General features: G+C 44.9%; 1 protein-coding gene across 1 annotated transcript in view; it reads left to right on the forward strand.

Annotated features, from left to right (window-relative positions):
* The window catches only part of paplna (papilin a, proteoglycan-like sulfated glycoprotein), a 29,649-nt gene extending 19,948 nt beyond the window's left edge, over positions 1–9,701 (forward strand). Inside the window, exons 18-27 of the mRNA XM_080012121.1 lie at positions 655–781; positions 1,784–2,216; positions 4,223–4,381; positions 4,574–4,701; positions 5,211–5,268; positions 5,450–5,596; positions 5,690–5,817; positions 6,571–6,679; positions 7,217–7,392; positions 8,618–9,701. Of these exons, the coding sequence (XP_079868247.1) occupies positions 655–781; positions 1,784–2,216; positions 4,223–4,381; positions 4,574–4,701; positions 5,211–5,268; positions 5,450–5,596; positions 5,690–5,817; positions 6,571–6,679; positions 7,217–7,392; positions 8,618–8,778 (1,626 nt within the window). The 3' untranslated portion in view covers positions 8,779–9,701. The remainder of the gene's footprint in view (positions 1–654; positions 782–1,783; positions 2,217–4,222; positions 4,382–4,573; positions 4,702–5,210; positions 5,269–5,449; positions 5,597–5,689; positions 5,818–6,570; positions 6,680–7,216; positions 7,393–8,617) is intronic.
* Positions 9,702–12,905: the final 3,204 nt, after the last annotated feature.

The following is a 12,905-nucleotide window of genomic DNA, read 5'->3' on the forward strand; positions in this document are numbered from 1 at the left end:
CCAGAGTCGCTCTCGCTCCAAATGTTTGTATCGTACAAGTAGAAACAAACTAAAACAATAGATCTAAAATAAAACACATTAAAACTGGAACACGGGAGGCCCGGTGCACGTCGTTTACCGGTTTATATTTGAGGAAATACGGTATCTATCAAACACGCTCCCAATGTTGCGACTCCGGAAAAAACAACCTTGTTGACCCGGAAAAGGGAGGAGGTTGAAGTCCATCCCCTGCCGCATCAAGTTGTTCTGGACACGTTTTCAAACTTGTACTTTTTGAAGTGTACCTCCACCTTAACCCAGGGCGTGCTGGAAGGAAGTAGTGTGTATGACAAGACATACTCAGATCAGATACTGCAGTACCCAGGAAGGCGTTGCCTTACAGCCAATTATCATAATTAAACAATTGAAATATGATAAAAATCACCATATACACAGAAATAGCCAAAATACACAGCAGAGATTGCAAAATATATAAAGTGGGATTTTATACAGTATTGGTGTTTAAGGTATTTATTTTCAAATTTTTTTTAATCTGGTTGTCAATTTTTGGTCTTTTTGTTGAGTTTTTCTTTGTCTATTACGGTATTTTTTGGGGGCGATGTTTTTCGGTCTATTTCAGTCCCCCTGATGCCTCTCTCTCTCTCGTCCAATCAGGCGTCTCCTGCTCTTCCATCGGAGAACGCCGTGCAGTGCCGCACCACCACCTTCGGCTGCTGCTACGACCGCACCACGGCCGCCGGAGGCCCCGGCGGAGAGGGCTGCCCCAACCCCCCCAACCACAGTACGACGCCGGCCGCTAAATTAGGGTTTATTCTGAGAGGCCCGCCTGAGGCGGACAGTTTGCTGCGTTTGTTTGGTGTCTAACGTTTTATACGGAGGTTTGACGTGGAGCTTCACTTTAACAGAGCGTCCTCAATTGAAACCGTTCATGGAGCAGTTACGGTTCTACAGATAAAACAACACAAGCAGTATAAGAGGAGAGGAAATATACATGAAAAGAAAACTGTCGAAAAATAGACAAACCGCCGTTACTCTGAAAATGGAATATATATATATATGTGTGTGTGTGTGTGTGTGTGTGTGTATATATATATATATATATGTGTGTGTGTGTGTGTGTGTGTGTGTGTGTGTGTGTGTGTATGTATATATATATATATATATATATATATATATATATATATATATATATATATATATATATATATATATATATATATATATATATATATATATATATATATATATACACACACACACACACACACACACAAACCAAAGTAAAATTATAAAAGACTTAAAACAGGATCTGCTTTCCAAAATAAAAGCCTTAGTGCTTATCACCGCTGCCCCAATCCCCGGTCCCCGTCCCAGGTCCTCTCATTTTCTCCTGTTGGTGCTCCACTGTCCTCCCACCATCCAAGGACGTGTATGTCAAGGGTTAATACTCCTGTCCGTGCACCTGACCCCAGAGGGATTTTGAGGACAATGGCTAAAACTTCAGGAAGGTCCTTAGAAGGTTCCGGGGAAGCTTTCGTCTGTGATCAGGAACACTGTTCAGGCACTCCACAACAAAGGTGATACCACCTCCATCCGACACCTCACTTCCTGTTCGTCCTGCAGTTTCACAGGGAGGCGACCATCTGATCTGAGTGCATTTTACCCACTATGCATTGGGAGGCTTCTCTTTTGAGTTTATTGTAGTTGTAAACCAGCTGTAGGTGCACAGCACCACCCAGTGAATTTGGATTAGTCCTTTAACTTCCTGTCCTCTTCCCCGCAGTCGAGCGCTCCATCTGCTCGCTGCCTCGAGCCGCCGGCTCCTGCAGCACCTGGACGTCGCGCTACCACTTTGACTTCCTCGCCGCCAAGTGTGTCCACTTCTGGTACGGCGGCTGCCATGGCAACAGCAACAACTTCATGACCCGCGCCGAGTGCCAGCAGGCGTGCCCGTCGCCCGACCCCAGCCAGCAGGCGCCGGCCAGCAGGGGGCCGGCCGGAGCCGGGAGGGCTGCAGGCGGCGGAAGTGCTCCGTCCGGGAGGTCCCCGACAGGGGGCGCCACCTCTGGAGGCGCCACGCGTGACATGGGGAGGATCTTCACCGTCCAGGGCCAGGCCACCAGCGCCGCCACCCACGCCCAACGGGCCAGGGTCCACATGCGCTCCCGCCGGCCGTCCCCCGCCACGGCCGCTCAGCGCACGGGCCCGGCGGCAAGGTAAGACACCCCCCCCCCCGCCGGACCTGGAGAGCCACGCTGAGTCTTCCCCACCACACCCCGCCCCGCCCCCTCCATATGCCGCCTGCCTCCCTGCCCGTAATGGGCGGTATGACCGGGACCAGCGTGCACCCACTGCGTCCAACCCTTCCAAGATGAACTCACTGGGTTCATGCACATACACGCCCCGTCACGCTCCCGCCTCAGGATGCTCTTTATAATCCTAAATTCCTGCTTTGCCGAAGCCCAAACCTGCTTTGCGAAACGGCCCGCTGCCACACTGTCGCTTCCCGCCCAAAAACGCTCCACAGACTCTCGCTCACTCTAACTTCAACTTGAGAAGGTGGTGACCTCACAGCGGCCCTCCACGGACGTCTCACGTGTTGCTTCTGGGTTTTCCTGGTAGATCTTCCTGTTCAGGGTTGTGTTGGTGCCTGCTACCTCACTGCGTCCGCCGCCATCTTTGTGCCTCGTTGTTGTTGTCGTCACCTGTTGTCAATTCGATGAAACTAATAAAGGATCCGTTGTGATGCGTTGCGTGTCCCTGTCTGTCTGTCTGTCGTCACTAAACCTCGCGTCTGCTCGTCTCTCCTGTGGCCTCTCGTGTTTCCAGGGTCGATGTCTCACTCTCAGAACAAAGTTCCAAAAAAGGAAAACTTTTTGGGTAATTTCGTGATTGGCAGAATGGTCCGACGATTCTTCCAAGCCGTTTGAATTTTGCAATTTCATCTGGGTATTTCCAATTTTTGGGGGAGGGGGGGAAAAAAAAAGATTCTCCTCGCTAGTTTTTACAAAACCCATAAAATGTTGGTTTCCCTCATTTATAACTGTTAATAGCAACAACCTCGCTCCACGCTTGACTGTTGATAATCTCACTGCTCTTCTCACTGTGTTAAATCTCCTTTTGGAAAGCGAGACGCTCACAGTATAGTCTGACGGTTTCTATATGTGATACGGAAGGAAAAGTGGAATCAAACTGTGCATTTTATCAGGTTTTTTAGGGTTTTATTGACTCTACTGCACTTCTGCGAATCTGCCCTTTTGGCTAGAGACTAGAAACAGGAAGTTGCACCGCTTCCTACCGGCGACCTGTCGTTTATTTTAAACATCTAAAGAAAAAACAAAACCTTCAAACCTTTTCAAATATAAGGTTTTTTAGGGGTTTTTTGGGGTTGTTTGTTTTTACAGCTTAAACATTTGCCCCATTGGACTGCATTCAAACACAGCGAGAAGCTACAGCAGAGTGGTACGTTTCTCAACAGTGAAGTGTTTAATGAACAATTAGAAACGATGGAAACCAACATCTTGATAAAGCCTGCGTTGACCAACGCCCCCCCCCCCCCCCCCCTCAACTTTTATGGGATCACTGCGGCAGCCATCTTTAAACCAGTAACTGGTCCACTCGGTGAGGGGTGATTCCTGCTTCATCTGGGAGCCCCTGCTCTTAACGTGGTAGATCGATGTGTAACCCTGTGTGTAGCTCTGTGTGTGTGATGTGTTGTTGTTGTGTTGTTGTTGTTGCACGGGTCCTGTCGCAGAGCTTCCTTATTTCCTTCCTTCTTTCCTTCCTTCCTTCCTTTCTCTTTGTCTTCCTGTCGCTCCGCTGGACGCCAGGGCGTGGCAGAGCTTCATGCTGCTTTGGTCACGCCAGTAGAACCAACAGCACGGCATAAAGCTGACCCTTCCCTACTTCCTTCCTTCCTAACTTCCTACCTCCCTCCCCCCTCTCATCCGTCCTTCCTACCTTCCCTCCTCTGTTCCTCCCTACCTCCCTCCCTTCCTCCTTCCCTCCTACCTCCCTTACTTCCTCCCATCCTCCTCCCTCCTTTTATTCCTCCCCCCTTTCATCCGTCCTCCCTCCCTTCCTTCCCCTGTTCTTCCTTCCTACCTCCCTCCCTTCCTCCTTCCCCCCTTCCTCCCTTCCTCCTTCCCCCCTCCTCCCTTCCTACCTTCCTTCCCTCATCCCTCCCTCCCTCCCTCCCATCCTCCTTCCCTCCCTCCCTCAGTTTGTCCCTGGGGGGAGTGTCCATCAACAAGGCGGACCCCGCCACGGTGGAGGCTCTGGTGGGTCAGACCGTGGTGCTTCCTTGCAGAGTGACTCCTCCTCCGTCCTCCACCGTCGCCGTGGAGTGGAGAAGCGACGGAGAACCGCTGTCCTCCCGCAGGTCAGCCAGCCACTCGTCTATTACAATTACAATAATGTAATAACTCCATGTGGAGCGGTCCGTTCCTTCTGAACAGTGACCATGAGTGCATAACACGGGTTAACCCTTACAGCTGAAGAATTAGAGCTAGACAGCTGCAGCTCCCGGTCCTGGTCCAGTGACCCTCCAACCCTGTCCCCCCCCCCGCCCCAGGCACCACCAGCAGCCTAACGGCTCCCTGCTGGTCGGCCCGCTCAGCACCGCAGACTCTGGGTGGTTCCTGTGCGTGGCCACTAGGGGGCGTGAGAGGGACCACCGCTACATCTACCTGTCCGTCTCAGGTGAAGCACGGGCTCCACGTTACAGCATTTGTTTCACATTTAACCCCAGATACATGCTGCTTCCAGGCGTATACCCATGATGTACAGCACCATGTGCCACATGTTAACACACAGCCGGTGCTAGTTCCAGTGCTGACTGGGCTTTGGGAGAGGTGTGTCAAAACAAATGTTTTAAAAGATCGCCACACAATCAAGGAGAGAGGTGCCAACATGTATGTTTGAGAAAGGGGGGAGTGTAGATATATACACATACTTGTACTCTGTCATTTGGTACTTTGGTATAAAGGGTATTATCTAAAGCAAATAAGAATTAAAAACAACATTTAAACCGAAAAGACCTAATAAAATCACAGAGATAACAGTTAAGTGCCGTGGGAAATGCTCACCCTTTGTCAGTTTTGTGTGTGTGTGTGTGTGTGTGTGTGTGTGTGTGTGTGTGTGTGTGTGTGTGTGTGTGTGTGTGTGTGTGTGTGTGTGTGTGTGTGTGTGTGTGTGTGTGCCTGCCACAGAAGGGTCGTCGAAGCTTGTTCCCACTCCTCCGTTGCCCGGAGACGGACCCTCACCCAAGTAGGAGCCTCTTAAATACCTTACCTTACCTAAGGTTAACATGAAAGATGACTTGCAGATATGTCTTTTTAATTTTGGTTTGTTCTAAGGCAGGCAAACTCGCTCCTAGCAGGGGGGTCCTGTTTTGAGAACAAAATGCATCTAGTAAACCAGCCCAAATGTTTTTATTTTTACTGCCCAGGTTCAGCATCGAGCGCTCGGGGTCCTCGCTGCTGGAGGTCCGGGCGGGGCAGACGGCCCGTTTCCCCTGTCGGATCGTCCCTCCGTCCGCCCTCCCCTCCGTCACCGTCCACTGGACACGGGACGGACGGACGCTGACCGACGCCAGGTCGGGGGGAGCCTCATTCTCACTGGCATTTCAGAATAAAAGTCCCGAGTCCTGAGGACATGCAGATGACGGAAGCTGTCTGTGTTGTCGCAGGATCTCGCAGCTCCCGGACGGCACGCTGACCATCGGCCAGCTGAGGGCGGAGGACACGGGTGTCTACACGTGCACGGCCTCCAGCCACCACCAGCTGGAGCAGAGGCAGCTGCAGCTCCGAGTGCAAGGTGAGGAGTCCGCCTGGGGGTTTTCCCGTAGGTTTCGGGGTTGTGAGCTGAGTGACGGGGTTAGTTTAAGTGTTTGTTTTGCAGTACACTACTTTACTTCTGCTGATACTTGTCACTCTTTGGAACAAAATAAATAAAATAAATATCACAGCTGCAGTATGCAGGTGCAGCCACTAGGGGGCTCAAAAGCAATAGATCCAGAGAAAATGGGAATATTAGAATGTAACTGATCAAAGTATTGCAAGAAAAACATTTAATAAATAACTATATAGAAAGATATATATATATAGATACATATGTTGTTAATTAACAGCAATATAAGTTGAGATTGAGATCCCCCAAGAAGCTGGAAATTTTAAGAGATTTTCCTTTGCATATTTCATGTACTTTAGGTGATAATTGTACACCAAAAAATGACAAGACATTGCAATGTATGATGCTTGGGATCAAAGCATCTGCAAAAAAGATAATAATTTGTTGTGCTATCTCCACGTGGTGGGGCTGCACACTGGAGAGCAGCACGTCCACATGGGGCGTCGCCGCTCTTTAAACCCTGTATGTGTGGAAAAATAACAATACATGATGAGCGACTACATGGAGCTGTGTACAGGAGCTGTGTATCTCCCTCCCAGTACAAACACATTTGTTTTCCTCCTTCCTTCCTTCCTTACCTCCATATCTTCCTCCCTCTTTTCTTCCTTCTTTCCTTCCCTCCTTCCTTCCTTCCTTCCCTCCCTCCTTCCGTACCCGCAGCTGACCTGCGGATCACCACGGCTCCCAACAACATCCAGGTGTCCCAGGGCAGCACGGCGCTGCTCCCCTGCGTGGTGTCCGGGGACAACGTCAGCGTGGGCTGGTCCAGGTACAGTAGGAGGCACCGGACACTGACATAACCAACTAACCATGAATAAACAAACTAACTATATAAACAGTGTTGACGCTCGCTGCTCAATCTTGGAGCAGCACCGCTCTGACCCAGCGGCAGAAATCACCAAGAGTTCAGAGTCTGGTTATTCGCCATGGGGACAGTTTGATATACAAGGAACTTGTAGTCACACATCCAACAAAAATAAAAAATGAATAAAAACAACAAAAATTGCCCAATAAAAACATCAGAAATAGCCAAATAGACAGAAAATAACCAAATAAAAATATACAAATATATACAGAATATTCAAAATGCACATGCACGGCACAGGATGAGTGAGTTGACGTCTTAAATGAGATCTTAAAATTGATATGAACACAGAAGTCTCTAAAATATCAAGATAATGTGTTCCCCAGACACCAGGATAAATGTGAAATACCAATATTTAACAGCAGACTTGGACTTGAGTTCCATATTGGGGCTGATTAGACCCCAGAGACCCACAGAAGCCTGTGTTGCCCCTTGCCGTAGAAACGGCGTCCCGGTGCGCCCGGACGGCCGCGGCGTCTTGGTGTCTTCGGACGGGAGCCTGGTCCTCAACAACGTGCAGCCGACCGACGAGGGAACCTACACCTGCAACGCCTACACCGGCATCTACTCCGTCAGCGCCACCGCCGAGGTCAAGGTCACCAAGGAGACACCACAAGGTGAGGGGGAGGGGCCTGGAGGGGGGCTCACAAGGAGGAGGACATGAGGGATGAGGACAATGAGGATGAGGAGGAGGACATGAGGGATGGGGATGAGAACAATGAGGAAGAGGAGGGTGAGGATGAGAACAATGAGAATGAGGGGATGAGGACGAGGGATGAAGATGAGGACAATGAGGATGAGGACTAGAGGGATGAGGACAAGGACTAGAGCAATGAGGACGAGGATGATGATGATGAGGCCAATGAGGATGAGGACAAGAGGTATGGAGACAAGAGGGATGAGGCCAATGAGGGTGAGGACTAAAGGGATGAAAATGAGGACAATGAGGATGAGGACAATGAGGATGAGGACAAGAAGGATGGAGACAAGACGATGAGGACTAGAGGGATGGGGATGAGGACTAGAGGGATGGGGATGGAGACAAGGGGGATGAGGACAATGAGGGTGAGGACTAAAGGGATGAAGATGAGGACAATGAGGATGAGGACAAGAGGGATTACATTACATTTACATTTATTCATTGATCAGACGCTTTTATCCAAAGCGACTTACAATTATTCAAACACCGACGGACGCAGCCATCAGGAGCAATGAGGGGTTAAGTGTCTTGCTCAAGGACACTACAGCATGCTAGCAGGAGGAGCCTGGGATCCAACCAGCAACCTTTGGATCACTAGACCACCAGCTCTACCTCCTGAGCTACCATCCCCATATGGGATGGAGACAATGGGGATGAGGACTAGAGGGATGGGGATGAGGACAATGAGGATGAGGACTAGAGAGATGAGGAGGACTAGAGGGGTGAGATGGAGATGAGGAAGACATGAGAATGAGATTAGACGAGGGAGAGAGAATACAGGGAAATGAATAAATAAACATGTGAGAATGAGATTCCAATGAGATGGGGATCAGGTCAGAATGAAATGAGGATGAGACAAGGTCAGATGAGGATGAGATGGAACTGTTGATTTCAGCTTGAAGGGACCTTGCTCCCTGCGTCTGGTGCCATCTACACACGAAAACAAGTCAAATGAAGTTCATTGACATTGTTTTGAAATGAGCAACAAAGTGTTTTTCAGAGCGTGTTATAAAAGAGAAGTAACACAAACATGATGAGTCTGTTCAACCTGTTTCTAGGTGAAGCAAAAGCGCCCCTCCCTCGAAATTGTACTCATCCCCGGTAACGACCCCTGACCCCCCTGTGACCCTTGACCCCCTCAGGTGTGGACCTGGATCCCAGCTGCGTGGATCAGCCCGAACTCGCCAACTGTGAGCTGATCGTGTTCTCCCGGCTCTGCTCCAACTCCTACTACTCCAGCTTCTGCTGCGCCAGCTGCACCCACCACGCCCAGACCCAGACCCAGACCCGGGCCAGGTCCTAGTCCCGGGCCCGCGCCCAGGTCCCCGGCCCAGCGACAGACTCGGGGCCCCTCGGTTAGAGGAGTACCGTGGAAGGCGGTGGGACAGGGGGTGGTGGGTGGATCCAGGAGAGCACCGCCCCGTTGAGAGCCCCCACCCCCACCTGTGAACCGCCTGGACTTCCAAAAGGACCAAAACACCACCACTCCAACCGGGAACATATTCGTAATGCAGTCGTTTTGGAAAAAGGGAGATTCCGCAGAGGAGTGTGTGAGGTAGTTCTGCCCCTTTTTTTTTTTTTTTTTTTCCTTTTTTTTTCATCCATTTTGTTCACCATCCGATGAAGCCGCGACAAAGACATAATCCAAATTCACAAGCTCAGACTCCCCTCCTTGATATGATGAATGGTTCCACCCGTTTTTAGTTTTTTTTGAGATTCCGTTGTTGTCGCGTCACTCGGGTGAAATTAGTCTTTTGATCGTTTTTTGACCCTTCGCCGTTGGGTTCAGTCGGTGTGACTCACGGCGAGCGAGGCAGGGCTTCCCGAACAGTGAACGCCGCTCACTCAATTGTCGGTTCATTTCATTGGTGATTATTTATTTAGGTGGAGAAGCAAATTGTGACTCCGTCACGTTCAACTTGAACTGCGCCAAATTTAATTGAGTCCTGAGCGGTTATTTTCGGTTTGTGAGTGGACGAGTCACTCTTTCCAGGGGGAGACTCCCGAGTCCTTCAAAAGATTTGGTTTAGGTAGGAAGGAGTTGTTTGCGTCGCTCCTCCACAGCGGCGTCTCTGCCGTCGCTCAAGGTGTAAAGCGGCTGAATGTGTGGTGTTCACTCTGTGGGCTGTGTAAACACGTCGCGGGTGGAAGTGGATTCACTGATTCAAGATTGTAATTGGAGTTTATTCTGAGGCTGTGCCCTGCCAGTCGTAAACTTCTCTCACCGAGGCCTTGCTTTTTTAATTTTTGTTTTGTTTTGTCTCTGATTTTGATAAAAAAGAATAATATTTTGATAAATCCTGTGGTTGGTTTGATTTTGTGTGTGTGTGTGTGTGTGTGTGTTTGTGTGTGTGTGTGTGTGTGTGTGTGTGTGTGTGTGTGTGTGTGTGTGTGTGTGTGTGTGTGTGTGTGTGTGTGTGTGTGTGTGTGTGTGTGTGTGTGTGTGTGTGTTACTCAACCAGTTTCCAAAGCACTTTATACTTTAATTGTTTTTAATTAAGTTTGACATCTCTACCTCTTATTCTGCTTCCTTCTTTATTCTTTAAATAATCAATTGTTATATTATCCATTATATTAATTGTTATATTATCCATTAAATTATCTATTTTATTGTAGTAAACATATTATACATTATTTATATTATAATTATTTTATCCGTTATATGATGTTATATTCTTTTATCCATTATATTAAACATATGTTATACTATACATTATATTATGTTACACTTTACATGATATTATACATTATATTAGACATGTTATTCATTATGTTACACATTATATTATCTTATTTGTTACATGATATTATACATTATATTAGACTTTATATTATCTAATATTATACATATTATATTATTATATCTATATATTATATTATTATATTATATATAGACATTATAGTTCAAGTTCAAGAGATTATTTGTCACATACATACACATACGGTTGTACATATATGCAGTGAAATGTCATGAAACCCGGTGATTACGCACAATAAGCTCGAAAAATACTCAAATGTGCGTGTGTTATCTTATATTATACATAATATTATAAATTATATGTGATATAATCTTATATTTTACATTTTACCACATTAGATAATTATATTATACATTATATTATATTAGACTTTATATCATCTTATATTCTATTATACATTATATTTTATTATACATTGTATTATATTATACATTATATTATGTTATATTATACATTATATTAGACATTTAATTGTTATATTATACATTGTATTATATTATACATTATATTATGTAATATTATGTTATATTATTCAAGAGGTTCATTCGTCACATACATACACATACTTTCATACATATATGCAGTGAAATGTCAATGTCAAATTATACATTATGTTATATTATACTTGATATACATGATATTATGTAATCCATAATATGTTATGGTATACATTAAATCATATGAGACATTATTTTATATTATGCATTATATTATATATATTATGTTATATTATACATCTATTAGACACATGTTATATTAGACATTATATTATGTTATACATTATATTATAGTAGACCTTATATTATATGATACATTCTTCTTTCTTCTTTTTCTTTGGGCGGCTCCCTTTAGGGGTCGCCACAGCAGATCATCCGCCTCCAATACCTTCTGTTCTGCAATGTTATATGATATATGATATATACTAGACATATTATGTTATACATTTTATTATATAATACATTACATTATACATTATATTATACATTATGTTATATTATACATTATATTATATTGGACATTATGTTACATTATACATATTATTGTATTAGACATGTTATATTAGACATTATATTGTTATTTTATACATTATATTAGACATTATGTTATATTATATATTATATTATACATTATATTATTTTATATTATACATTCCATTGTATTCCCTTGTAGCTCAGCTCATTGAATGAGTTTTGACACCAAGTCAGTGCTTCAAATTGGGAATTTACACAAAATATTTGATCCTTCACAGCATATTTTAATTGTTCAACAGATCAACACATGGAAACTTTCACAGCAACTGTCAAACTTCAGGTCGTGACCTGGATGGGAAACAAACAAACACACACACACACAGAAAAGACTTTGGTGTTTGCTTCTGCACCAGATTCTGAGACACACACGCTCTGCAGAATAGCAGCTCTGCGTGGGTGCAGGTCACATTTTGCATATTGGGGTTTGAGGTTGGAGCTGAAGGCCTCGGCTGCGTCAGGCAGGAAGCTGCAGCGTTTGTCGTTTCTCCGCCTCCTCACCACTTCCTGTTCTCTTTTCTCCTCTTCCTCTGCTCAACCTGCCTCTGAACAAAGAGAAAACAGATTTCTGATCAACCTGATGATGGAATATAACACTGATATCATACTATGAAAAATAAATATGATAAAAATAATATAGTGACCGACCACACCTACAGTAAATAATTGAAATAATAATTAAATTAAATTAAATGCATTTAATTTCTTTGATCTTATGCATAGAGCTGCATTGTGAATATTCTTTATATTTAATGTTTGTTTTTTTAGACTGTAAACTAAGCGTAGGGTATGAGCCCTAAAACTTCTTAGGGTTTATACCCAAGATACACTCCTTGTATATTAAAATAAACTAACAATAATAAAAAATAGTACAATTTCTATAAGAACAAAAAAAGGTCTACGGGGTAATACAGGGAAATGGTCAAAACAAATGGCTTTTAAATGAATATCATGTAATAATAATAATAATATAATAATAAAAGCATAGAATAGACTCAGGTAGAGTCACAATGGAAGCACTAGTTTGACAAATTAGAAAAAATCAGACCTACGTCCCAAATACTGTAGATGTTATTTGTGGAAGATTTGAGTTGAAAATTTTAAACTGCGTTATGCATTGTTCGAAACAAAGAAGGAGGTTTGTTCATAAACACCTTCTGTAGATGTATATTTTCTCTTGGATTTCTTTTTTGTTTGTTTGTTAAAGGTGATTGATGATAATTTTAATGCGAATATATCGTCCAATCAGATCAACGTCTCCCTTGTAACCCCTAACCCTGCAATAAACACGCTGCTGTTATTTTATCACGTTAATACTTCTGAGAAATCATTTTTACTCTGCAAAACACAGGGTAATCTACTACAATAACTTTGTACAGTAGAGTTACATCACATTTAGTCATTGATCAGACGCTTTTATCCAAAGCGACTTACAATTGTTCAAACACCGATGGACGCAGCCATCAGGAGCAATTAGGGGTTAAGTGTCTTGCTCAAGGACAGTACAGCATGCTAGCAGGAGGAGCCTGGGATCCAACCAGCAACCTTTAGATGACTAGACCACCAGCTCTACCTCCTGAGCTACCATCCCCTGGTGGTAGGTGGTAGTTGCTGCAGTTTGCATTGCATTCTGGGTAACTTGT

The sequence above is a fragment of the Zeus faber genome, assembly GCF_960531495.2.
Source record: "Zeus faber genome assembly, chromosome: 13".
NCBI lineage: Eukaryota > Metazoa > Chordata > Actinopteri > Zeiformes > Zeidae > Zeus > Zeus faber.